Raw genomic sequence first — 27,087 nt, 5'->3', positions numbered from 1 at the left:
AGGTGACCGAAACTCCCATACCTCAACATACACTTAAGCGCTGAAGTTGTTTTGTACAACAGCACCCAAGACTACAGACTGGGGGTCCCGACACTTAATATCATTATTAATGCCATGTTGTAATATTGTTGTAATTCAGTAGTAGTTGTACTGCGTATCAGGATCATCACACTGTTACGGCAATTAAATTGCAAATACTACTGTAACCCAACTAGTGGCAGACTCGGAGACACGGGTAACTTACTGCTACTCCATCAAACATTTTTGTTGCGTCTGAGGTCAATTGGATGCAGGAATTTGAGTCCCGTAAATCCCTGAGTAAACACCATATTTCCTCTATTAGGATTCTGAACATCCATTAATTCTGCATCACACCAGGTAGGTATCTGAGCCCAGCTTCTCTTCAGTTTAATGCTTACACTGCTTCTGTTTACTCTGCCTCTGTTTAATATCTCACCATCTCAGTGAATTCAAATTCTACATTCAAACAAAGGATAAATTTACAAGAAAACATGTTTCTGAAAACCAACATATTGTCGTACATATATCGCTGATGTGTAATAAAGGCTCTGCTTTCTTTTTTATCTTTCAAAGGTCATGTGAACTGTTTTCAATTAGAAGCTGGTTTGTGTTGGAGTTGCAGCATATATAGAAAATATGACATTCCTCACAAAGAATCCTAAGGAAGACTGTACAAGTGACAGGGGTTTCACAGCACTAATAATCAACTCTCAGGTTTCTGTGAGTACAGAATGGTCATACTACCATAAACTGTGGGGCAATATTCCACAAAATACCTATATTGGACCAGTTTTGCTTTAATGCTTTATCACAGATTAATGTCCTCCAAAAATCTGAAAAACCAATGCATGTAAACCAGCCTGGCAAGACTACAAGTGTATCTGTGTCCAGACGCAACGAGCAATGACAAACAGTGTATGTTGGGGCAGATGCTATTTACTTGACACACCCACTCCAAGTTAACCCTGTGGTGACGTTTACAAACACTATGCACACACTAAAACCACAGAACCACCCAATCCCCATTTATCTGCTTCCTATCAATCCTCTACACCTTCTTCAGACACGATGAAGTGTTCATGGTTTACATCACGAGTTACTATGTCCAGATGAAAACTTTTCCGGATACTAACTGTAAATACATCATTTGCTATCTGGGTACTCATTCATGCTGGAAGAACCAGTTTTCCTGAAAGTATTATTTACAAAGTTATGCAATAACCAAGCTTGGCCCCATTCCACAAAGCATTTGAACAGATATGATTATTGTAAAGATATGTTCAAGTACGGGAGTTATGAACACTTCAGCATTATAACTGTCTGTGGATGGGCCCTCAGGTGAGCATTACCTTATTGTCTATTGCAAACTAAACTGACAAAGCTGATTACATAACAACAACTATTATAACGACTCCACACAAACCAGTCATGTGACTGTGACACAACCTGTAGCAGCCTAAGGCTAACTTTTTCCACGGCCAGCCACATGGAACATGGGCAAAATTCAGGTTGGTTGTGTACCACCACACTCAGCGATATTCCAGCAATATGGTGGCTGTCTGTAAACAATCAAGCCCATGCAATCCAGTGATCAACAGTATGAGCATCTATCTATGCAACTGGGAAACAATAACGTTCAACACAGTAAGCAAGCCTGACCACCCAATCCTATTAGTCACTTTTTACCCCAAGCATGGACTACTGAAGACCAATTCTAACCCAGTTCTTCACAGGTAAAAAAATTCAGGACATGCTCAGTATCACTGAATTCAGTGCAAACGTGAGGTAGGTGCACCTAAAAACAAAGAACACTAGCAAACCATCAGACAAAATTGATTTGATTAATCTTTAGGTCAGTTCATAGAAAGTGATGATTCCCATCAATATGCCCCTGAAATTTTCAACAGCAGACACAAGTTCAATATTTGCTGGTTTATGTCAAAAGATGAAACCTTTATGCCAGCATGCTCACTTTTCTTCTATACATTATAAATATTCCTTCATTTGATATGCATTCTTGACATGTATCTTACGTGCTCCCAAATGTCACAAATGGATACCAAAAATGTTTCAGCAAGATTCACAGCTCATGCCAAACGCAATAAATTCAGATGAAAGAAATTGTCACAAGGTATAAAGACGATTTCTGTAATAGACCCTTTATGGTGGCAGCCATTATAGAGTCTTGAAGAAATAATTAAGTAGCTGCTGTATTTGCTGCAATGATACATAACTTTGGGTTCCGTTAAACACTCCATCAACCAAATTACCAACCACATCATCAACTACACCATCAACGCTATCAACCATGTCATCAACTACACTATCAACCACATTAGCAAACATGCCATAAACTATGTCATCAACTAAACCATCAACAACATCATCAACCACGTCATCAACTAGACCATCAACCATATTGTCAACCACGTCATCAACTACACCATCAACCACAATCTTGGGTTATGCTAACACCATGTTACTAAACATGTCATCAACCACGTCATAGACTATTTCCTCATCGCTGTCATCTACTACACCATCAACCTGGCTATCAACCATGTCAAACTCCAAACAAGATTATAACAAGTACAGGCTGTTACAGGCATCTCTAACAATAAATGTACACAAGTTTTCCAGTCAGCTATGGATGGTGAAGACACCTTCTTCCCTGTATCGCGCATAGTCACCTAAATACACATTCAGAATGTGTGTCTGAACATGTTACACTGTAATGTCCCACAAACCACTATATGAACATATGTGAAATCCCATGTTTAGTGCTAAGATAGTCGTAAGTTAATGTTAATGTATGGCACTCATGACTATCTTAGCGCTAAGAGAGCTTTGAAAATCTAGGCCCAGGTCTGCAAACTTGTCTTTACCAAAGTCACAAGGTCTGGGCTTAGATTTTCAAAGCTCTCTTAGCTCTAAGATAGTCGTAAGTGCCATATACTAACATCAACTTACGACTAGCTTAGCGCTAAGAGAGCTTTGAAAATCTAGGCCTAGCATGTAGATTACTAACCCTGAGATTCGTAAGATCAATATATGTAACAACAACCATCATAACACAAATGTAAAGTTCACATTTACCTTTACAAAAAATAAATTCTCTGATTCCAAACAAGAATTCAACTCTAATGTATACACAAACATCAATAAATCACATACACACGGAACCACTGTGAATGCAGCCCTAGATGAAAGAACTGATTTATATTGATATGATGTTTTGGGTTGTATTCTAACTCCATCATCCGCTACATCATGTCCTCACAATAAAAAAGTTCACAACCAGAAATTTTCACTTTATTTGTATCATATCTAAATGCCCTTCAAACCTGATCACCACTCTAGGTAAACAGATCGCGACTGGCTTTATTCCTACATTAATGTCTACATACCTCACAGCATGACGGTAAGTCTGGGAACACTTTATCTGATTATATCTGATCGCCTTCAATCCAATAATTTCAACAGACATGTTTGGTCAGTGTTTGAGTCCACAAGCCTAACACACAATAAATCCTGTGACCAGCCCTGTACGGTTCCGCAGCAAACTGTGTGTTTGAGAGGCTGTTTGCTTTATCAACACTGTCAAGCATGTGCCTACACAGCCCAGCTTAAACGTCTCCATATAGTTGGCAACTATAGCAGTTCCAATTGGGGACATATTTACCGTTAACATGAGCCCACACCTGTATTATTGTAAGGACTCCGTGGGGAAACTGGACTAATCGGATGCTTAGCATCACACTGTGAACAAAATCTCTCTACGAACATGATCACGATTTATAGACATGTGGTAGCCCATTTCTGGTGTCCACCACCAATGCAATGTTTGAATAATGCCAAAAGTAGCGTGAAACCAAACTTACTTGGCAACTGTAGTTTATAAATCTTATGCATTTGCAAAATCATAATGAGAGTGAATGTTGTTTTATGCCTGTCAAAGGCATTTCTGAAAAACTATACATTCAGTGATAGTGAACAACCAAACCTAGATTGCGAAGTGTAAGATAAATTGTCTCACTGTCCTTAAACCATATCATTTTCTCATCTGCAAAGACTTTTCTGCAATGCTTAAGCCCTTAATGAAGCAAGTCAAGATTTCCTCAGGCTCAGGTGACAAAGTATGGACGACAACTTCTCTAATTTGGGTAAGACTTGTGTTTCGGAGTACATTCTCACCTGATGAAGCATAAGAATATAATGTTGTGTTCCTCAAGAATAAGTAGTTGACATGCATAAATTCTTGTTTATAAAGTTTTATGTGTCCAGTTCAAAATTATGTACACTCAGAGACTAAGCATATTAAAGTTGATAACAGTAAGCCCCAAATCATGTTGGTGAACTTTGCCTTAAAAAACCTTGGTAATATACGGTCTCAGGAAATTTCTGTTTCAAATGCCCCTCAAAATTAAATTTTATCAAAAAATGAACTGCATTATATTTGATTAAGTAAATGCTGTTTTCAACAGTAGCCTCAATATGAATACAAAATATCCCGTCCCTTCTGCTTCCATCATATAGTGGTTAGAGTGTCCCCCCAGCAAGTTGAAGATCGCAGGTTTGATCCCTCGCTATGCCATACATTACAATATGGTACTTGTTGGTCCCTGCCTGGCACTCGGCATTAACAACAAAACAAGGACTGGCAAGCTTGGAGTCAGTATGATGTGTCTGAGTAGGGTATTCATGCTTAACTACAGCATGGTAGCTCAGTGGACAAGCTCTATAAAACCAGGTAAGTCTGAGCTAGTACAAGCAGCCACACATACACATGCAAGCATGTCATCATATGAGCGAAATATTCTCAGGTATGACGTTAAACCCCATTTCATCTCACTTCACCTCACCTGTTAGACTGATTAGTATGGCCCATTGGATCTCAAGAGTAATGCACAATGAAAAATTGAAAATGATCCTATTATACCAAGATCCAATCCCCAAGCATGAAGGATAAACATTCAGTCCTAGAATGACCTTAATTTTCACAGACATGTGTACTGTAGTCACCATAATAAGCAGCCTAGGCTATTAGGATTTGACAAATGGAGGCGGCCCTTTTCACAACCATTAAACAGAGAATTATTGTTGTGGTGGACTCTCAGGTCAAGCTGAAGCAAACAAACTAAACAACTGCGACATTTTTCATAGTGGTTACAAGGTGATTTATATCTCTCCACACTGTGGTCTCTATTAAGCATATATATAAGAAAAGTATAAACAAAAACCTGTAACCATTTAAATATTCAGCGTGATGAGCAGACACTTTAACCACTAGGCTACCCAGCACCAGCTAAATACAGTAAAAATGGTAATCCCTACATAATGATATAAAGATTACTAAAAAACTGATCTGGAAGTTGGTTTGAAGGTGTTTGCTGGAGCAGAATGCTAAATACCGTGAACATGGTAATCATTTCAATAAGCTGATTATCCCTGAACTGCCGAACCTAATCCCTTGGGCTTACAGTGGTACATGACATAACTCTTCACAGATGACTTAACATTGGATGTCAGTAGAGAGAAGCATAGATCACAGGAAAAACACTAGACTACTTCCTTGTATGGGCCATGTCACCATGAAAACTGCTTCGGGTATTGCTGCATAAATTTACCTTGAGATCATACTCAAATGTACATGCAGTGTTTGAAATTAAAGAGGATCCTAGCAGAGGTCTTTTCCTATGGTATTTGAATCCATTCATAACCTCATCTTCAACCTCCTATATTAGCAAAGTGATAAGAATGCCTTGACATTCATGCTTAATTTGGGACACAACATATTCACAAGCATCCCAAGAGGTGTCCTAAGATATTTTTGTATTTAAATACAGCATTTCACCATGGTCCTGTGTAGAAGGTATTTAATCTGGATTGCAAACAACAGAACGATTTTGTTTTGAAGAAGGCACATAATTCATTAAGTTGGAAAAAAATACAGGACATTAAATAAATGTTCAAATCAAGTCTAACACAATGAGGAAACATTATTGGTTTCATATTCCATTAATTTCTAGTGTTGTTGTGCCCTAAATCATTGTCACTGAACCCAGGTAGGGAACATGGCTGTCCACTAAAACATACTGGGACAAACTGATTTCTCCTGGCCGAGACGACACAAACTAGGTCAGTGTTCATATCACTGCTTTGATACTGACACCTAAAGTTGATGTTGTAATCATAAACATTCACAAGAACAATAAATAACACCAACCTTGCAACGAAAGAGTCATGATGAACCAAGATTCAGTGTGAGTATTACAACTAACTATGATAAATTCGACTGATACATCAGTGCACACAATGACAGTCCAGGAGTTGGCAAATGATACACCACACCGAGACGCTGTACATTCAACAATCAGGGGACAGTCACAGGTGTACATACCTGACATAGCTCCCTTCCAACCTGCTTGTTTCCCAAACCTGACACTGTCCACTGTAGATATCAATCAATGTCACTCGATTGCTCCCCACACCAATGCCTCCCAGGAAATCAATAACGCCTCCCACACGTCAATATCATATTGATTTCTTTCAGACCATCAAAGCCACTGACTTACGATCTACCTGAACAAACTGCAGACATTCCAGGGCGTGCCTCTATCATGGAGCCATGTACAGGTGAATAGTGATAGGCCGTACCAACATACACCAAGCACACTCACTACTAGCTAACCACAAGGTAAACTAACCCGGGAAAACGTGACCCCAGGTGAACTGGCCTAATAGACGTCGTACATGACAATGTAGTTATCAACTGTTACACGAGCAGGCCTTCCCATGTCACAACTACCGGTCTCTAGTTAAGCTAGCAAGCAAACATTTCACCACCGCTAGTCTATGGTCCTGATTTAGACTTGCACTGCAGGTTGAGGGAGAGTACTCGCTGGAGCGCATCCTATGAGGTCAGGGTAGAGGATAGGCCAAGCCTTATCACTGAAAGCACATCACAGGAACGTCTGGTTTTGTTACTGTTAAGCTGTCCATCAGGATGTCCATCAGGATCTCCCAGGCTAACTGAGTAACTTTTTAGTCAGTGTCACAGTCCATGAACCATTCTATTTTCCCAACTGCCAGGCCCTCCCTGCAAAGCTAAGGCCCTGCAAAATGCAAGTTTAGATTTCCCCACTGGGGCTCCTGTCAATATAAATCAGTATATTTGTTACTATCAAAATTATGTACATTCAGGGACTAAGAATTAGTCTAGCTAACTAGCCTGTCTGCTGTTATCTCGCTCATGATAAGCAGTGACATGCCCAAGACTGACACCTGGGGTATAAATCTCAGGTTTACTTATTTACAACCATAGGCCACATGATAAGGAAAGTATTGTTACTACAAGGTATTATATGACTATTTCTGGAGACAGCTTTCAGATAATATGCATAACCTTGAGCTTATCATTGTTGAATAATAGAACAACCGACTGATATTTGTGTGGCAACTGCTATAACTATTAAACATTGAAAATGACAGAACATATCATTCGGAATTTGTACTTATAAAAATACAAAGGATTTCAGCAATTCTTTTTCAAAGAAACTTTAACAGCATATGTTGCTAAAAATGCTTGCAAATGTTTAACTTTATTTTGTTTCTATCAAGTGAAGATTATCCAAGACCAACAATTTGTAAACACCTATCACCAACCTACATGACCTGAGCCTAGAATTTTTAGACCTCTTTTAGTGCTAAGATAGCCCAGTCTCCCATATATTAACATTAATTTAACATAGCTCTAAGAGAGCTTTGAAAATCTGGGCCTTGGACCAAACAATCTGATTCTGAACCTCTAAGCCTTAACTCATCCAGGCAGTATCATCTTGAAAGATACAAACATAAAGTGTTTCTTAGTGTAAATCAAGAAATACAATCTTGTTATTTGTGTACAGGTATATGGATTACCTCACTGCCTCTTATACCACACACAAGGTTCTGTTGTAACAGTCACTTTCTCTAAACAACTATGTCTGAGGTACAAACAATCAAACCAAAACAAACCATTTCTACAAAATACTGCATTGAACTTCTCGGTGTCCAGTGACAAATAATACAGCATCATCATAAGTAGGTTGCTATTCCATATTTGAAATAATTGGTTCAAACAAGGATTGTCACTAAGGTGACAAAATCCTCTGCCGCAAAATATCAAACTAAACTTAAAAGTAATGAAAATGAAGGTAGTAGTTTAAGATGAAGTTAAATGTGCCTACACGCCTTCCTAAGATGAAGTTTGGTGATGAATAAGAAAATCAAATGAGCAGTTCTTGAGATATCGTGTTGACAAGCTTAACATGGAGGTGAACATGCTGAAATTTTCAAAAAGTTGCCATGAACTTGAAAAATAAGTGAAGGTCACCAAAATCTACTGGTCCCTGCACCTCCCCTAGATTAAGCTTGATGTTGAATGTGAAGAAAATTATGAGCATGGTTCTTGAGATATCTCGCTGACAAGGTTAAAAGAGTCCCCTTGTGACCTTGAAATAAAAGTAAAGGTCACCAAACCTGACTGAGAACTGGCTTTTACTATGGTGACCCTAGGTACCAGATGAAAAGAATCTAGTAAATGGTTCTTATTCCAATTCATCAACACTTTGTTGGCAGTTGTGAAGTTTTTGCAAAATACACACACATAATTGTTTCTGTCTACAAAGAAAACAAAAAGATTGTTTGATGTTTAGTAAATATATAGTGTGCGGGACACAGCTGGAGAAAAATAAATAATTATGAAGAAATCTTTCACACTCACAATTGAATGGATACATCCTCACAAGTGAAATTTGTGATGAAAATCAAAATACCTCGATGACAACATATGTACCAAGCAACTTTGGTCTGATTTACATCATTATCGTGTGTTGTAAATAACATGGTCAGTTTGGTACGCCTTTGATATGTGCCATCTTGACAAATTAACCTGCTTGTGTGTCCCCATCAGACATTTATGAAGATACAACAAGACAGAGTGAAGCTGGTATGTAGTGCAGGAAGTTGGTCAGTTGATCATTCTCACTTGCATCAGCGATTACTGATGTGTCAGGAAACTAATCAGTATTCATAAAAAATGAAACAAAACATTTAATAAAACTCAAGACAGTATGTTTCTTACTGCATTGTCATATCAAAACTAGTAAAATTGCAATGTAAGCAACAGACTTGTGTGTACGTTTCTACCAGAGTGAATGAATGAATAGGCTTTTACATACTTTAGCAATATTGTAGCAAGACAACAGCGCGGTAAAACAGAAAAGAGCGTCATACATTGTACCCATGTGGGGAATTAAACACGGAGCTTCAGCGCTACGAAGCAATGCTTTAACCACTAGGCTACCTCACAGTTCTTGTCTCCACTGGAAGTATCCTCCAGTGTTTGATTGTAGCATTGATCCATGCCTGTTTTGTTTGCACTGTGTTATAATTGTGTCATGTTTTTGCCCACACGCGTTCTGAGGAACATTTGACACTGAAATGTGCACTTAGCAGATTGTGAGGAATAACCAGAACTAATAGCTTCTGATAATGTAATGTGGGTCAGTCTTCCCTTGTGGGCAGCAGTCAACCTCTCAGTCCCTTAACTTCTACCAATCCTTTCTTGATAAGGACAAGCAAGTGGTACATATTTGATGGGGTCATGCCAAATAACTCTAAAAGGTATCCATACCAAACATGTAGGAACATGTCATTTACGGATTGCCCAAATCACTGGAACTCCTATCTTGCACATTTCACCTTCATTTCTTTCACATTGAGATTTCACAGTTGCAGATGGAAATGTGAATGCAAAAAAAGAAAAAGAAAAGAAGGTCAAAATATACAGAATGGAGCATCCATAAAACACACAGCATTGTTACAAGAGAAACTGGGACTTAATAAAGAAACACTTGACTAGCAGAAAGAAGAAGCTTCGCAAATGTTACATCATATGAAAACTCAATCGACCTATTAAAAATTCAAAATGAAATTCTAAACCTGCCAGAAGACATGTTCTGTTAGTACTTGTGGACTTCTATACAGTGGAAACTGTCTAAACCTGCAGTCATAGGGTCTGAAGAAATAATCCAGTTTAGACAACATGCTGCTTTGTAGGGCTGATGAGAAATGTACAAGCCACGAATGGGACTGAGATGTTATGCTGGTGTTTCAACTTGCTGGACTGGACAGATGTCAGCTATGACAGCTTCCACTGTATTTGTATATTCACATTCTGATCATCATTTCTTTGTACTGGATAAACAGATAAAATCTGAGGTAATTTTCAAGTTTCAGAAATCAATCATTTTAATAAAATGAATCAATCCGTACAACCTACCTTGAATCCACCAGATCCTTGGCATCACCATTATGAGAGAGACCGTTGACTGGTCCAGGTGCTAGGCTGGAACTGCTGGTACCTAAGTCCATGAGGATCCCAGAGTCAGTGGCTGATGGAACCCCAGCTTTATTCTCCTGCAAGTCACTGACAATAGCACTCACAGTCGAGTCTTTCACAGCTACATCCAGAGGAAAGTCCTCAATGTGATCCACCGATGGTTTGCGTCCATCGCTTTTCTCGGACGTGTCGACATCTTTGTCCTCATCACTAGCATCATCATATCTCAACTGCTCCTTCACTGAGCTAGTGTCAGTATCACACTTAGTATTGATCACAGTATCAGACCCTTGCTTCCCATTTACCACCAGAGAACTGTCAGTCTTCTTCTCTTCAGTTTTCTCATCACTGTTTCTAGCAGCTAGCTTGTTCTTGCCAAGGAGGTTCTGAAGTAATGGCGACTTGAACTTAGGTCTGTCAGAGGAACTACTGGATGATTTGCTATCCACCAGCTGCTGGAGCAAGGGAGAGCGGAACTTAGGTGTCTCCCCTCCATCTTGCCGCTCGGCTTTTTCATTGGGAGTGGAAGGTAGGGGAGATGACCCTCGGGGGGAACTTGGACCAGAGTCAGGTCGGCTGTCTTCAGATGAAATGGTGGTGACGATGTTGGTCACACTACCAGTTGTCGTGACAGTTGTTGTCATGGTTTCCTCAGTGCCATCTTCGGCTGAACTCTCAGTTGAGGACTCACCGCTCTTGCTGGGAGAGCTGGTAGCAGACTTGGCAGGAGATTGAGTCTGTTGGTATAGATGAAACAAAGATTATTTTTGACACTTTTGGAAAAGAACTTTTCTCTATTGCCATTTGTGACTGAGAAAATAGAACCAACATGACGAAATGAGATGTGATAACATTACTTTCACCTTATGCTTCTAAATTTCTCCATTCTCAAGGTTACTTAACTTAATTTATTAATTCTCTAATTTGGAGAGAACTTCAGACCTAACACTGCAGGTTGGCCTAATGATGTTCTCATGACACAATCAAAGATATTTACAGTTAGGGTAAAATCAACACATAGAGGTATGGTTCTGTCAGGCCAAGGAACTGAACTCAATGTACACTCAGTATCAGCTGACCCTCAGTTGGCTAAGAAAGGCAACTCCATAACTCCACTTTATGGTGTTAAACAACAAATGAACAACAAAATTCCGCAGCTTACCTTGGGTGATTCACTTCCATCAGTCTTCACTCTCTTCATGATCATCTCCAGACGCTGAAACATTATGACACAATCAGATTCAATATCATGATCAACAAACACACCACACTTGGGTCATGTCATTGGGCACTTTGAAAGAATGATTCCGTTGTTGTCGGGAATATTCAAGCACATCAAGGTGTTGTATACTCAAACATGAGAATGACAAATTGTAAAAAACACTGAAAAGATGATCGTCATTTTCACCTTGCTTGATAATGGTAGCTAATGGTTTGCCACGGATGCAAAGGTATGGCAATGTACTCCTTATACATTACCACTAGAATAGGTTATTGATTGTGCCGTATACTAAGAACCTGGGTTCAGAAGCATCCTGTAGGTTTCGCTGCTTCACTCTCCGCGTTAGAAATATAAACTCCGCACACAGTTAGCAAACACTTCCATGTTTCACGACGGCACTTCCCTTTCAACATTACACCCCCTCACCCCTCCTCAAATTTTTATTGCAAATTTACATCGATCTCAGAAATGGTAAAAATTAAACCAAAAACACGGAAATCCATGGATTCACGGAAAATTCTCATGTCTGTATACTTGGAGGTTCGGTCTTAACCTCATATTCAAGATTATTGTATTTACATAATAATCAGCATGGATATGTATGTGCCTGTGTAGCTGCTTGACTAGTCTGAAGTAAGACTGGCTTTTTGCGCTGAGCCACTGGCATATCATGCTGCACGAGTGAGTGAGCAAGTTCAGTTATACGCTGTATTTACCAATATTCTAGCAGTATCACAGCAAGGGACACCAGAAATGAGTTAAACACGAAAAACAACAGACACCAAGTGTCGATCACTGCCTTTTTTGTTTTTTCGACAAAACTAGGCAGGGTAACAAGAATTAACTTGTTCTAGCATCTGTTAGTATGGTATGAGTTGAGATCAAGACCTGTAACTTTATCTCTAGGCAGGGTAACAAGAATTAACTTGTTCTAGCATCTGTTAGTATGGTATGAGTTGAGATCAAGACCTGTAACTTTATCTCTAGGCAGGGTAACAAGAATTAACTTGTTCTAGCATCTGTTAGTATGGTATGAGTTGAGATCAAGGCCTGTAACTTTATCTCTCCAGGATCAGACCATCTGATGCAACATCTATGTTTCCAAACAGATGGACAGAACACAGAAATATGTACAGATATTAAACATAGTTTAGGCAAATCACTTGACCAACTTAATCCAGTCAAGACCTGTTCTGGGCCAGAAGTAACATACCTTCTTCCTCTCCTGGCGTTCTTCCTCCTCTTTCTTCATCCTCTCTTGTCTCTCCTTCTCCTGTCTCTCAGACTCTTCCTTGGCTCGCTGCTCGGCCTCTTCTTTCTGTTATTGAGAGAGTTCATCACAATGAAATGAATATTTGTTTAAAGAACAATTCCATAACATAGTAAAGAACACAAATATGAACCTGTTCTCTGTATGCAGAATGTATGCAGAACACAAAAGGGAGTGAGTGAGTGAGTAAATGAGTGAGGCTGGTTTGGACACATATGTATAATTCTCAGACCTGTGTGAACAGATATTTGTCTTCAGAAATGCAGAACACAAAAGGGAGTGAGTGAGTGAGTGAGTAAATGAGTGAGGCTGGTTTGGACACATATGTATAATTCTCAGACCTGTGTGAACAGATATTTGTCTTCACAATTCTCCCTACAATTCCAGCATCTAAATGTATGGAATATTCTCAGCTGTGCATATTCCAAGCCAAACATAGCCATAAGTCTGGTAGAGTGAGATGTAAGTGTTTGTGATGACAAGGACTTTATTCCTAAACGTTTCAACTAATAATGATGTAATATTCGCATATTTATCTAACATCATGTGACATTTAAGAAAATGGCGTCACAATTTGCGTATCTATTTCCATGTGACACTCTAAACTGGAAAATTCACTTGATTTTTTCTAGAAATATAATGAAATTGGACAAGTGGCATTTCAGACAATAGCCCTCACTATCACGCATCAGGGGAAGGTGTTGGGTGTTTTGTTCAGTACAGCAGATGGGTGTATGGGTAGTCTAGTGGTTTAAACATACATTCATCACACCAAAGACCAAGGCTTGATGCCCCATATGAGTACTATGTGTAAATCTACACTCAGTCAGTTACTGTGTGTGCGTGCATGAGTGTGTGTGTACGTGTGCAACTGTCCTATGATACTCAAATCAAATCAAATCTTCAAGAGGAGAACATAACTGGTTAACTCAGGAGTCAAGAGAATTAAAGGTGTTGATATAGCAGTACCCTTTAAGGTATGTGTTTCAATCAGAACAGAGATTTTTTTTCTATAAATCTTGACTTGATATTAACAAAATTACAGGGAAAGCCTGCCACTTTCATTAAAAATCAGATACAAATAAGAAAAAATTGTAAGAAGTCTCAAAGTTGAATTTACAGCCATTCTCTCCTGTTCCAGTCTCTCAGCTTCCTCCCTCTTGCGAGTTTCTTCAGCTTCGATGGCCTTCCTGAGCCTCTCTTCCTCGGCCCTGCGGGCATCCTCAGCTAGACGCAAAGACTCTTCCTCCTGGCGGCGCTGCTCTTCTTCCTCTGCCTTCAGACGTGCTTCCTCTGCAAGCCTGCACAAGAAGATGATGTACTGTACCTCAATACACACTGCAGTTAAATAATTTTGGAAAACATCAGAAGTATGGTATATCCTCTTCCTATTTTCGTAGTTTCATTTTTGTGTATATATAGCACCAAAATTGTAAAATATAAATGCCACTTTGCATCAGCATTTCTGTCATAAATATCACATGATAGATGCCATCATAGATGAAAATTGTGAGCACTTATCAACATTATCGTATGCTGCTTCAAAACAGTTTCATGACATAATGTAATCCATGTGCCTTACACCTCTACAGCTCTATAACCTTGAGTGACTCCTGGAAGCAGTGATTCTCATGGCATCAAATAACAAAACTTGACTTTCAGAGCCATTTTTAGAAACCTGTAAAACCTCAGCATGAGGGAAGAATGTGCAAGGGAGGTAACTTGTACTGCCTAGACATCAATGCCACCAGTAACATTGACATAAAGGGTTTACTTTAGCATATTAATCGGTTTCGTAATGTTGAAATTCTTGTAAAATCTATAAATATGAGTGGGACTGGTCTTGGAGTTGTTGATACTGCATATCACTGACTGAGGCTGGTTTGTAAACTAGCATTCTCATTGGTCTGTTAGACAGAATAGTCTAGCAAAACAGATTTGTCAGAAGCAGACCAGACTCTTGAACAAAACTCATGTGAACCATGGGAGTCTACATCAATGTAAGTGTAGGTATACCAAATGTGAACTTTGGAGGGTGTAAAGAATATATTTTCTTAATGAATTCATTAATTCTCAGTTAAAAATCAAAAGTTTAAAAAATCTTACCTACGTTATCAAATACTTAAAAGCTGATACCAGCAGGCATAATACATAAACAATCAACTTCACATTAATCTATACTTTACACTGTTTTTGTCAGGATTTCTTTCACAAGGAGAAAATGAAAAATGAAAAATACCGCACAATAAATTTATAACTATATATGGGTAAGAGGACAATTCAGCTAGTGACCAGCAAAGAATCACACATTCAGACATAAACAACGACTATGCTTGTCGTAAGAGGCGACCAAAGGGATCGGATGGTCAGGCTCACTGACTTGGTTGGCACATGTCATTGGTTCCCAAATGCGTCGATTGATGCTCATGTTGCTGATCACTGGATTGTCTGGTCCAGGCTCGATTATTTACAGACAGCCCCCATGTAGCTGGAATATTGCTGAGTGTGGCATAAAACTCAACTCACTCACTCGCACAATCAGAGATATGTCCCCTACCTTTCTTCTTCAAGCCTCTGTCTCTCAATCTCAGCTTCTCTTTCAGCTTTCTCTCTTGCCTGACGTCGTTTCTCAGCAAGCTTGGCCTTGTACTCCTCTACAGAGATGTCCTGGGTGGACTTGGACATACTGGACATGTCAACTGACTTAGACATGATGTCTGGCGTGGGCTTGGACGAGATGTCCATCACTGACCGGGACATGGTCTCGTGGGCTGATCGAGACATTGCAGCCTTGTCATCCTCTATCACAACCTGTGGGGCTCCAACAGGTGCCTCCTTAGACTTATCCTTCAGTATTGGTTTCGAAGGCAGCTGGAACAGTTAACAGCATGTTATAGCATTGGAAGATTCAGATCAGGATGCTATGAGTCCTGTTGAAAGTCCTAAAATTTGATAAATTATATCAAATTTTCCTTCTCAAAATATATTCTTGAAGTTTAGGCTGAAAAACAATTTTTGGCAAATAAATCCTATATGCATATTTGGAGATTTTCTTGGACACACAGGTTGTCATAGAAACAGAATTATTACATCATGCAACATTTCCTTTTCAAACTCTTTCCTTTCCACTTCTAATGTATGAAAATATGAAATCAGAATTGAAAACAAAACTAACTTCTACAAATTGTTAAAAAAAGAATTCTGAACATAAAGTGCACAAAGATTAATATTTAACCTGTAAATTAACTAAGGGTTAGTAGAAGCTATTAATTCTATAAGAATACAAATGTACGTGAGAGCATGGTGGTATGGTGGCGATGTTTGGTGAGACACAAACATTCAGTGGTCCACAAACTACCTCAGATTTACCCTACCTTATTACGAACTATTGCTAAACATCTGTATTATTATGGATCAATATCTGGTTAACTTCACAGTTCCAGATTTGGATACCAAAATGTCTTACGTAGTTTTACTGAAACATAGAAGTAAAGAGCTTGTGCACCTACTTAGTGGGGATTTGTGGCCTTGTTCGATACACAGATATCAGTATCAACCTAAGGGCACTTATAGTTGGACATCGTTAACATGCTTGATCACTAGCTCTAACACAGCCTACTGTTCAGCTCATTCAAGACGGATTGCTACAGAACTGGTTTCCAGTCATCATAGTTTTACCTAGGTGTCGACACTGAAATTGATCACTACATCAGCCTATCTTCAGATAGTTCATTGTGATAAGGTGGAAAAGGAAGACCCATTATTAAGGATAGGCCACAAGATTACAAAGCATCATGTTTAACAGACCTTCCATTCCAAGAAAACATAAATTCCTGTAAGAAATGTTCCATCTTAATACTTGTTCACAGTCAAGGCTATATGATTACATACATAAATATATATACACACATAGAGGAGACAGATAACCCACCAAAAAACTGGGTTCTATTATAGGCTATATTTCCAATATATTCACAATCTTATACAAGGATTACAGTACCCGGGTACACCTGAGTACACATCTATCTACATATACAACATAAACAATGCCACCACAAATAATTTACATACATCTATGATACAATGTAACAACATTGGGCTCAAACTTGTGCTGTAACACATGCACCATACCAGTGAAACATCACACTATGCTCATCCAAGGCCAAGTAACAAAGTTCTGATGACAGGAGCACAAGTTTCATAATTTTGTTTTGAATGTCAATATCTTACCTATGGGAATAACTTTATTTTAGACTTAACAGGAACTTGTTCCCAAAGTTTAAAACGTTCGGTAATTATTGTTTACTGGTCGATATCATTGGTTGGTTGGTTTCTTGTTAAACGCCGTACTCAACAATTCCAGCTATATGGCAAGTCTGTACATAATTGTGCCTGCACCACATAATCCAGTGATTAACAACATGAGCATCGATCTCTACAACTGGGACATGATGACACAATCATGTCAACCAATTCAGCGAATCTGACCACCCGATCCCATTAGTCACCTCTTACGACAAGCATGAGTTACTGAAGACCAATTCCAACAAGGATCTTCACAGGTCCGGGTTGAGATCAATTAATGTGACTTGTTTATGGTTCTCATAAGTGTTCCCCCACCCCTAGGTTAACATCTACTATCATCCAAAGGCAAAAATCATATTGATGAAAAAAATAAGACTGCAGGAGTTATTTATGGCTAAATCTACATTACAATCATCTAGAGGTGAGTCAGGTTCAAGCAAAAGATCTGTGGCTACTTTGTGTACTACAATACAGAACTAGAGTTCATCAAGTTGCAAGTTACAGCTATAAAGAACAATATTCATCAATGTTATTTCCATACCGCCGTAGGCCTATCTCCGAAACTCATTATCCTTCATGACAACAGACAAATGATGACATACAAAATCAACCAAATGAATTACACAGGATTAGTTTGTTTATGAAGCTGTCACACTATCACTCCCAGTGCAAGTTTTCTTGTGATGAGTATTGCAACCTTAAAAAGCTTCAAGACTGCTGATGCAGATCTGGTCAATAATTCATCCTTTAGGACACACGCTGAGACACAAATAGTATTCCAAACCATGGAAAACAACTTGGTTCAGCTGAAAGTGACATGTCAAATGTGGTATTTGAACCATAGCCTATCCCCTGCTACATATCTACTACATATCATTTACTCTGAAATCCTTCAAGCACTGTAGCCTGTCAATACTTGAGTGTAGATCAAACAACCAGTGGCTGATATTATGAGTCCCTCTCCAAGCTGATGGGGTAGATGGACATACAATAAACCATGTTCTGAGCCTCATCATCAAACCAGATACTTGTCTCATATGAGAAGCATAGGTTACATGTTAACATTCTAACCAAGTCTTCGCATAACAAGAACTGTCAGAAATATCAAGAATTCATTTTTTTCAGGTACTGAAAAGTATCAGATCCCCTACAAACACAATAAAGAGTTCAAATGACCAGATTATAAGGGCACTTAAATTTCTAACACTGACTACTGCTTGAAAATGACCTAGAAGAGAGAAAGTGTTTGCAGTGTTGAGAAATGGCACAAATTCATCCTACTAGCAGCCTATAATCTCAAGCAAGACATTACTCAAGCAAGATAATCCAATGCCTGAAATAAAACAAGTGTATTAGAACAAAACTGAACTTTCTGCAAACTCGAGTACAGAATGAAAAAGATAGTGCCAAATATCAACCCATGAGCAATTTAAGGCCAACACGATCGAACGTCCATACAGAGTTACGATACCTGGTCACTTGTTTTTGGCAGGATGGTTAACGAGGACTGTCTGATTTTTGCAGTATCCAGTTCATTCATGTTGTAAAACAGAGAAAGGAAGTCATGAAGAAATTCTGACCTGATTACACTGAATACACTACTCAAAAGAACTTTAAGAACACGAAAATATTTCATATTACAACAATTTATCTATGATAGCTATATGAATGACTTGACTGTTGCTTACATATAACATAACACCTAACGAGAACATAATTTTGTGGTTGTTTTAACTCACATACAATTTGTTAAACCTTAAATGATAAACGGTAAACATTTAAGGGTTACTGAATTCAAATACCACTGAAGATCTCCAATATCTCAGGACACGCGTAATTTTGAAACACTGATTATTTCTTTACTGGATATAGTGTCGAGTGAGTGCTGAAAACATGCTTTAGTGTTCTTGAGGATCTGGGATTTCATTGTGACTTCCTTTCCCTGTAGGATTATAAGAAACAGATACACAGACAATATGTTGCGAAGCAAGCAAGCAATGGTGCATGCAGAACACAAACCTTTCTTGCACCAGTGGCAAGATTTGTGGTGGACAAAGATTTTCTAGGCGACAATCGTGTTCTAGGCGACTTCTGCAACATGACGTATGCAGGAGGTTCATACGGCAAATCAGGAAACTAGCAATGGATGCAGTCAAGTCAACGATCAGGGCATGACGCATCAACACCTCTGAACAGGTTACATTCCTTGTTGACACATGCATTCAGTCCATTCAAGGAAGCAGTTCATAAGCAAATTCACTTGACAAAATTTGAAAACCTCGACCATGCACCTATCTTCCTAAAATTATGCATTTGAACCCAGTGTCCACAGGGTCACTTCCTGATCATATGACCATGCTTGTCATACACATATGTTCTGTCATGCGACAAGTTCTTCATGCAGGTCCTACTATAAATTTTCTCGAAAGCCAAAATGTAAGCATCAAACAGGGGTTCAAAGCCGGGAAAGCTTTTTTTGAAAAACTCAAAGCATGAGTTCCAAAAGAACATAGCAATCATGACATGATACAGTCTACAATTTTAGCCACGGTTCAGAAGCATGAGCAAGCAAAATTCTGTCTGGTCAAATATTCTCTGGTAACAATGTTGAAAATGATGCTTAGAGACATTTTGACAAGAAGTGCCCTCCATTTTTGGTGCCGACTGTGACAGTTATTTTCTATAGATATGAAGAAATGGGAATCCTATTGCTTTGTTTTCTCACTAGTCTCCCTGTTATTAAATCTCTTTCCTAACTGACAAAATACAAAATATTCCTCCTTCAGTAAGAGTCTGTTAGCAACTGTATCATGATCAGGGCACCACTTCACAAAGCTTTCGTATGCCTAAGATCTGGTAACGTTTCTTGTAGCATTCATACCTCCTATACATGGTCCGGTTTCACAAAGCTCTCATAAGCCTTAGATCCAGTAACTTTTCTTGTAGCATTCATACCTCCTACACAGGGTCCGGTTTCACAAAGCTCTCGTAAGCCTTAGATCTAGTAACTTTTCTTGTAGCATTCATACCTCCTATACAGGGTCTGGTTTCACAAAGCTCTCATAAGCCTTAGATCCAGTAACTTTTCTTGTAGCATTCATACCTCCTATACAGGGTCCGGTTTCACAAAGCTCTCGTAAGCCTTAGATCTAGTAACTTTTCTTGTAGCATTCATACCTCCTACACAGGGTCCGGTTTCACAAAGCTCTCATAAGCCTTAGATCTAGTAACTTTTCTTGTAGCATTTGTACCTCCTATACTGTAACTATTGATTTACGATAATTGTAGCGCCATGAGAGATTTGTGAAATGGGGACCAGACTTTCATCCTACATTAAGATGACAAGACATAACAACAGTAATGTCAACACTGTCAATAAACCCAACTCACTTACTCACTCAGTCATGAAGTATCAGTTCAGCACAAGAGCAAACATACATAAGCTGATGCTATTTACTTACAACAATCATTAAGTAAATCACTTGCAAAATGGAAACAAACTTTTGTTACGAAGAATAAAAAAATGCACTATTTAATTCTATATCTCCATCTACAACTGCACAAACATCAACATCGAGTGCATGAAGATGAAGCAAGCAACATCAACACCCACCTTAGGAGCAGGTGTTCCTTCAGCCTTGGCCTCGGCTTCTGGTTTCTCTCGGATCTGTTTTGGCTGAGACAGCCTGTCAATTGACCGTCGATTCAACTTCAGGGTTTGTTTCTTCTCTATGTCTGTCCCATTCTCCTTCTTCTCTTCCTCCTTCTTTCTCTCCATGATTTGACTGCCTAAAGACTTCCGAGGAGTTCTATTAGGTTTGTCTGCTGACAAGCAAGAGGTTCTTAAGTTACAGAACGAGAAACTGCAATACTGATGTCAATTTGCAATTGAACACTTTAAAAGGTGAGTGAGAAAGTGTAGAAAACACTAGTATATAAAGAACTGGAAGGCAAGAGGCAGCTAAAACGTTGGGACAATTTCATAAAAATTGCGAACTTTTGTTTTCAGTTTCCTGAGGAACATAATGTCCCATACTATCTAAATGCCACTGCCAAAAAGATAAAAAATTGTATCCCCAAAACCAATACTACATCTACAACATCATCACAGACATATACACTTACTATGGGAACACAGTCTACGGCAACTTGAAGCAAGGGACATAATTTTTCAAAGTGAATGATGACAGCCATTTTCAAGGGGGACAACTCTTAAAGAACTAGCTGCTCTTGGACAGAATGAGCAAGTTGTAACTATAATTGAAATTTGGTTAGATAACAAGAAGAAGCAGTTAAAGTTAGGTAGAACCAGATCCCTAAAACTGAGTGTTGTTAGAAAAACAAACATCTTCTCCAAAGCCTGGTGGGCGCCTTTGTAAATACAAGTTGGTTCATTCACCCCTCTCAGATGAATCAATTGCCTTGTTGTCGAGCACCTTTTGCTGCAACTGCAAGTTGCATACTTGTCGTGTGAATGTCACTCTTTTATTCAAGCTTACATAGTTCCATTATAGAAATTCTCTGATGTAAAGGGATCCATTTCTTGGGTCCATGCATTACAATTCACTACCAGTTTAATTACAAATGATCATGAAGAGAGTACTCTAAAAATTGAGAGAAAGATTTTTTTTTTAAATTTTAAACTGTTTTGACTGAGTGAGAGTGGATAAAACTGGTCTCAAATAGATGCCAAGAATGAACCAATGACAAGTTCATGAAAGTGTCAATGGAAGCCCTCTCTTTTCAAGTAGAACAATTCTTGCTAATCATTACACACTGAGATTCAAATCCATCGTTTTCAGTTGGCTTATCCTTGTTTGCAGCCTGTATGCAGGAAGACCTATTACCTCTCGAGAGCCTGTCAGTGCTCTTGCTCCGTGGGGATGCCTGGTTGGGTATCTCCACTCGCATAAAGCTGGGCATACTGCTAGCGATACTGGCCGGACGCGGCTTACGAGGTTTCTGTTCTCTTAGGCGAACTGAGTTAAGGCCCACTGTGCTCTTTGGACGTTGAGGTGGAGGATTGCTGGATGCTAGAATAGATCGACGACCCTCTGGGATGGCGTTGAGAGCTGGGGGAGAGGGCGGGGCAGGGGAGGAGGGAGGGAGAGAGAAACAACAGGTGAATTTTGTGTCAGTAAGACAAGTACAGACGAACCCTTCACCATTGTCAGTTGTCAGATGATCATGTGATGAGGAATGAGAGCTGGAAAAGCATGCGCAACTAACTGATGAGCCTACGTGAATTTGTGAAAGTGAAACAACGTCAATCACTGAATCAACTACTAAGATTAATGACAACAATGAAAGGAGACAAGAATGCAGAACTGAGGTGTTTAAATCACTTAGGTAAATATATGATTTCCAACTGCAGCCAATCTTTTAATCAAAGATGGTTCTTCTACTTCTTTGGAAACCAAGGAGACAATCTAATGGACCAGATGTTACATGTTGGGAAAATTTGTCAAATTTTACAAACACATTAACTGACAACCAGACTGACATTTTTCTGGTGTTATAATTCTTATATGAAGCCATTCATTTATTATCAAAGATTAATGGTTTGAACTTCCTAAGGATTTTTTACACTTCAATTTGCAAGAAAATTGAAAAAAAAAAGCACAACAAAAAGTTAAGCTAATGAGATGAATTAGGAAACTGATCTAATTTCTACATCTACAGATTCTAATTTCATTTCAATGTTATACATGACAACATACACAAACATAGAACAAAACGCACTTGAACATTTTTCATCAACTAAAAGAAAATCATCATCATTTACTATTATGCAACCTCATGCACATCAATGTACATTCCTTCGAAAACTACATCTGAGGAATTGGTCACATGCATTAAGGTTTTAGGGCTTAATGGTAAAATTCATTGATGCCGTGTGAGCAAGTATGTTAATAAAACTGTGTTAGCATAGCTTTACACCATGTACGTTCACTATAGGTACACAGTTATCTTTCCTTGTCAGGATCCCCATGGCAACTGTTTCAAGCTTTCAGGGTCTCTTTTAATATTTATGAGCAACAATACAAATATAACTATCAGTCAGGAAATAAGTTGTATTTTCCTTGTGAATGACCTGAACCTGTAGGACTGGATTTGTCGCTGAAACTGTTAATTGGGGCATATACATTTGGGTTGGGTTGCATGAATTCATGTGAATTCAACAGTATGAAATATTCCAACTACAGATAAGTGTTCTGTAAGTGAATTACTTTGTTTGGTCCAATCTGAGGAACCATGAATGTACAGTGACACTCAATGAGCTGTCTGATGTTGTAATCACCAAAACATCAATTCGTTGACTGTAATGACAAACTGGGGGTACTGGACACCTATAGGTGGGTTGATCCAGGTATACCCATTTTGCTTAGTACAATGTACTTATTTCAGTGTACACAAAAACTTGCGTGTTTCACGCAAATAAAACTGCCACAATATTTTCTGCATGTTCTACACACAAAGCAATTTGTGCTCTGTGAACAAGTTATCGAAAAATGTTTCACTCAGCTAATTTGACTTGCAATTGATGACAACATGCTCTGAAATGCAAGTAAATGACATCTAAATTTTAAACTTTTCAGGATGCCTGGCCCACCGAGAGACTTCACTGCTTTCTAGCTCATGCATATACCTGCAGTTCATGCAAACATGAAATTTTTAGGGCTATACATTTTAGGAATGCAAAGTTTTTCTGAATGCAATGAACACTGTAGTTTACACAGAATATTCCAGCTAAGTGATGATTATCTGAATGATTCAGTATGGATCGGCCAGCAGAGTGGTTGACATAATGAGCATCGGTCCACACAACTGAGACGTGACGACCTGATGCACAACCACATCAGTCTGACCATAAAACCATCTGGAGAAATTCTGAACAAAGATCCCAATTTAGGTGTAACTTTAGGTTCCAAACAGGTCTCATGGGGCATATTTCAAAATTGTCTATTTTTCCTTAATCATACCTAAATTTAAATGAAATCTTAAGACCAAACAAAACAAAAAAAAAAAAAAAAAAAAGTTGAGAAAAACAAAAAACACAATGGAGAAATGAAAGTAGACACAAAACAACAAAAAGCCTTTAGCTATTTAAAAGGAATAGAAAGTGAGAACATGAAATATTCCTCAGAGTAACTCAAAGGAACAAAACAAAAGCATCTTACCCAACAAAGAATCTGGTCTGTTGTTAAGCATACCCGAGGAAGCAAAGTCTGGGTTTCGTTTGTGATAAAGCACACTCATGGAGACCGACAAATGCTTGGAAGGGGGATTCTCACCAGGGCAAGGTCCTACAGTAACAAGCAAGCAAAATGCACCACCATGCCTGCCATGTGTTCTAGGCACATGGCAATCTACACCTCTCACAGACCGCATGAGTATGTTATAAAATGCAGTGAGCACAACCCGTGTCGCAATAGACAAAGATGTGATGAGAAGACTTGTTTCATTGTGATAAACAGTCGAAATGAACAAGAGTCTGTGAAATTTTTAAAGCAAAGAAAGTTACTGTATATACAAATGCAAGAGCTCAATAGGGATGAGAAATGAACACTACCACCCATATTATGTGACTCTCCCCATAAAAATAATGCAAAGTTGAAAGATTTGTTTTGGAAAAAGCTTGCTGAGTTTTATCTAGCTGAAATATAAAAGGTGTTCAAAGGGGTGAGGAAACATATTACAGACCTTTGCGGGATCTTTTCTTGTAAAGAGCTAGGAAATACAAGGACAAGTGTAAGAAGCAATTCAGTATCAAGGGGAGATAAAAAATTGCATGTATCGTGTCAAAACTTAATGAAACTGGTTTTATTTTCAACTTTAATTCTTTCAACCCAACACAAAAACCTGGTCGTGGAACATCAGGGAAAATAAGAGAATCCTAAATTTGTGTAAAAAGTTCACTGCAAATGTGAAGGAATGTGTTTTATGCAAAACGCAAAGTGATACTGAATATCTTGTACAAAAGTGAACCAATCTTGTACAATCATTAGACAAATATTCTGGCTTGCTGCTTAGTGTTTGTATGAGAGGGCAAGCATCTAAATGACAAGTGTACCTGCTTCTCTAATGTCACAATGAAACAAGTTTCACCATCTGAAGTTTACTCTTAAAAATTTGACTTAAAAATGAAGTTGAGTTGCATGACAAAAGCCACTGCTTACTATATTAGCAAGCATTTTTATATAAAGAAAACATCATTATATAAAAAGGATCTTCTGGCACAGTGCTTAGAATTTGTAAGATATATTTTCAGCATTTCATAACATTCACATGCAGACTAAGAGTTCAAGTCAACTGCATCACATTTTATCACATTCGTTAAAAGGTAAATCAAGCCATTTATTCTTCATCCAGTTAGAACATTCATGGAATGGTTAAGTCGTCTCCTTCAGGAATGACTTCAATGCCAAACCATGCTCCAGAAAATAGTGGCAATGCATCTGTTACCAATACTCATATTCAAAATGCATATAAGTCCAGAGAGTACATTCAAGGCAATTAACTGTACCTGCATGCTTGGTGCAGCATATGGATAATTGCAGCAGAATGGCTGTTTGCAGGAGTAGGTGTAACCCTTTAATATAGAACTAATCACTGCCCTGAGATCAGTCCAAGATTTGGCTGAAGACTTGTACAATAATTTCAAGTCTTGGCAAAATACACAGATCTATGACACCTGTGTAGTTTCAAGGATTGTAATGATTTCTGTAGTATCTACAATACACTGCTGCACAATATGATATGTTCTGAGAGCTACACAGCACTACATATGCCAGGGGCGTCATTCCAGAAAGCAATTCTGGCCCTAAAGTGATTGTAACTCCCAAACTTTAACACAGACTTACGAGTGTCATAGCCCTAAGGTGATTGTAACGCCCATACTTTAACATAGACTTACGACTGTCATAGCGCTATGATTGCTTTGAGGAACTCCACCCAGTATTGGACGTCAGTGCTTCCATTAGATAATATCCTGTCTAGTTGTGGGATGGTGTGGACTTGCCGTCAGTTCAAGAATCTTGATGAAAAATATGAACTTTTCATACTCTTTCATTCATTTACATCAGTATCAGCAATTTCCACTTAATGAAGCCCAAGCCAAATGAAATTGTTCTTGGTCTGGGAGTTTTGCCAAAAATTAGACCATGTGATCAAATCAGACTTGAATTATTACAATGTTCCTGTTTCAGTGCCAGTGAGCCTAACTGATTGGGGTGTCAACAAACCCCACTCGCCTGTCTGTGGATTTCAGAAATACAGTTCCCTCAACCCCATGTAGCGCTATGAGCATGCCTTAGGGTGTGGAACAGGCACTTTATAAGCATGCATTTATTATTATTATTTTTTATATACAGAGTTATAAAGGATAGCTTTGCCCTGAACTTTTACAGCCAAAGCACAAAAAAGTGTTTCACGACATGATTTTGCAAGCTTGATAATAGTACCATGACACGGTCCGTGACTAAAACCACTAGTCTGTAGCTCAAGTTCCTAAATTTCTTTAGTCTCATAAACTGTGTGAAAGTATACATATCCAGAATAACCTTTCCACAAAACAAACAGGTCCAGGGTAGTAGATTCAGGCCTCTTGGCACTGACTGATAACACATATCATTGTGCAACAGTGTATCTTGAGATTCATTACAGTCCCATGGTATAACAATAAATGTGCAACAGCAAACTGTATGATAAACAAAACAACAGAAGACACGAAGACTACTTGCTACACAAGAAGCTCAAGCATCTAAGCTAGGTAAAGCAAAAGAGCACCATGCAAGCTGAGAAAGGATCATGCTATATATCTGTGATACACAGGGAGAATCTAACTCAAGTGTCTTTAGATATCCAATATATCAACACTATCAA

General features: G+C 38.6%; 1 protein-coding gene across 33 annotated transcripts in view; it reads right to left on the bottom strand.

Moving 5' to 3' along the window:
- Positions 1-27,087, bottom strand: part of LOC137287240 (ensconsin-like) — a 76,337-nt gene that overhangs the window by 5,523 nt on the left and 43,727 nt on the right. For 4 of the 33 annotated variants that reach the window (XM_067819442.1, XM_067819458.1, XM_067819436.1 and 1 more), the window contains exons 5-13: positions 24,384-24,509; positions 22,050-22,274; positions 20,816-21,027; positions 19,222-19,293; positions 15,455-15,768; positions 14,018-14,198; positions 12,841-12,945; positions 11,568-11,621; positions 10,346-11,142 (exon numbers count right to left, since the gene is read on the bottom strand). In XM_067819442.1, the coding sequence (XP_067675543.1) occupies positions 10,346-11,142; positions 11,568-11,621; positions 12,841-12,945; positions 14,018-14,198; positions 15,455-15,768; positions 19,222-19,293; positions 20,816-21,027; positions 22,050-22,274; positions 24,384-24,509 (2,086 nt within the window). Of the gene's footprint in view, positions 1-10,345; positions 11,143-11,567; positions 11,622-12,840; positions 12,946-14,017; positions 14,199-15,454; positions 15,769-19,221; positions 19,294-20,815; positions 21,028-22,049; positions 22,275-24,383; positions 24,510-24,906; positions 24,934-27,087 lie in introns of all 33 variants that reach the window. The other 29 variants (XM_067819444.1, XM_067819459.1, XM_067819437.1 and 26 more) reach the window with 16 other exon arrangements.

Source organism: Haliotis asinina, chromosome 6, assembly GCF_037392515.1.
Source record: "Haliotis asinina isolate JCU_RB_2024 chromosome 6, JCU_Hal_asi_v2, whole genome shotgun sequence".
NCBI lineage: Eukaryota > Metazoa > Mollusca > Gastropoda > Lepetellida > Haliotidae > Haliotis > Haliotis asinina.
This window is presented reverse-complemented; position numbering and strand designations above follow the sequence as displayed.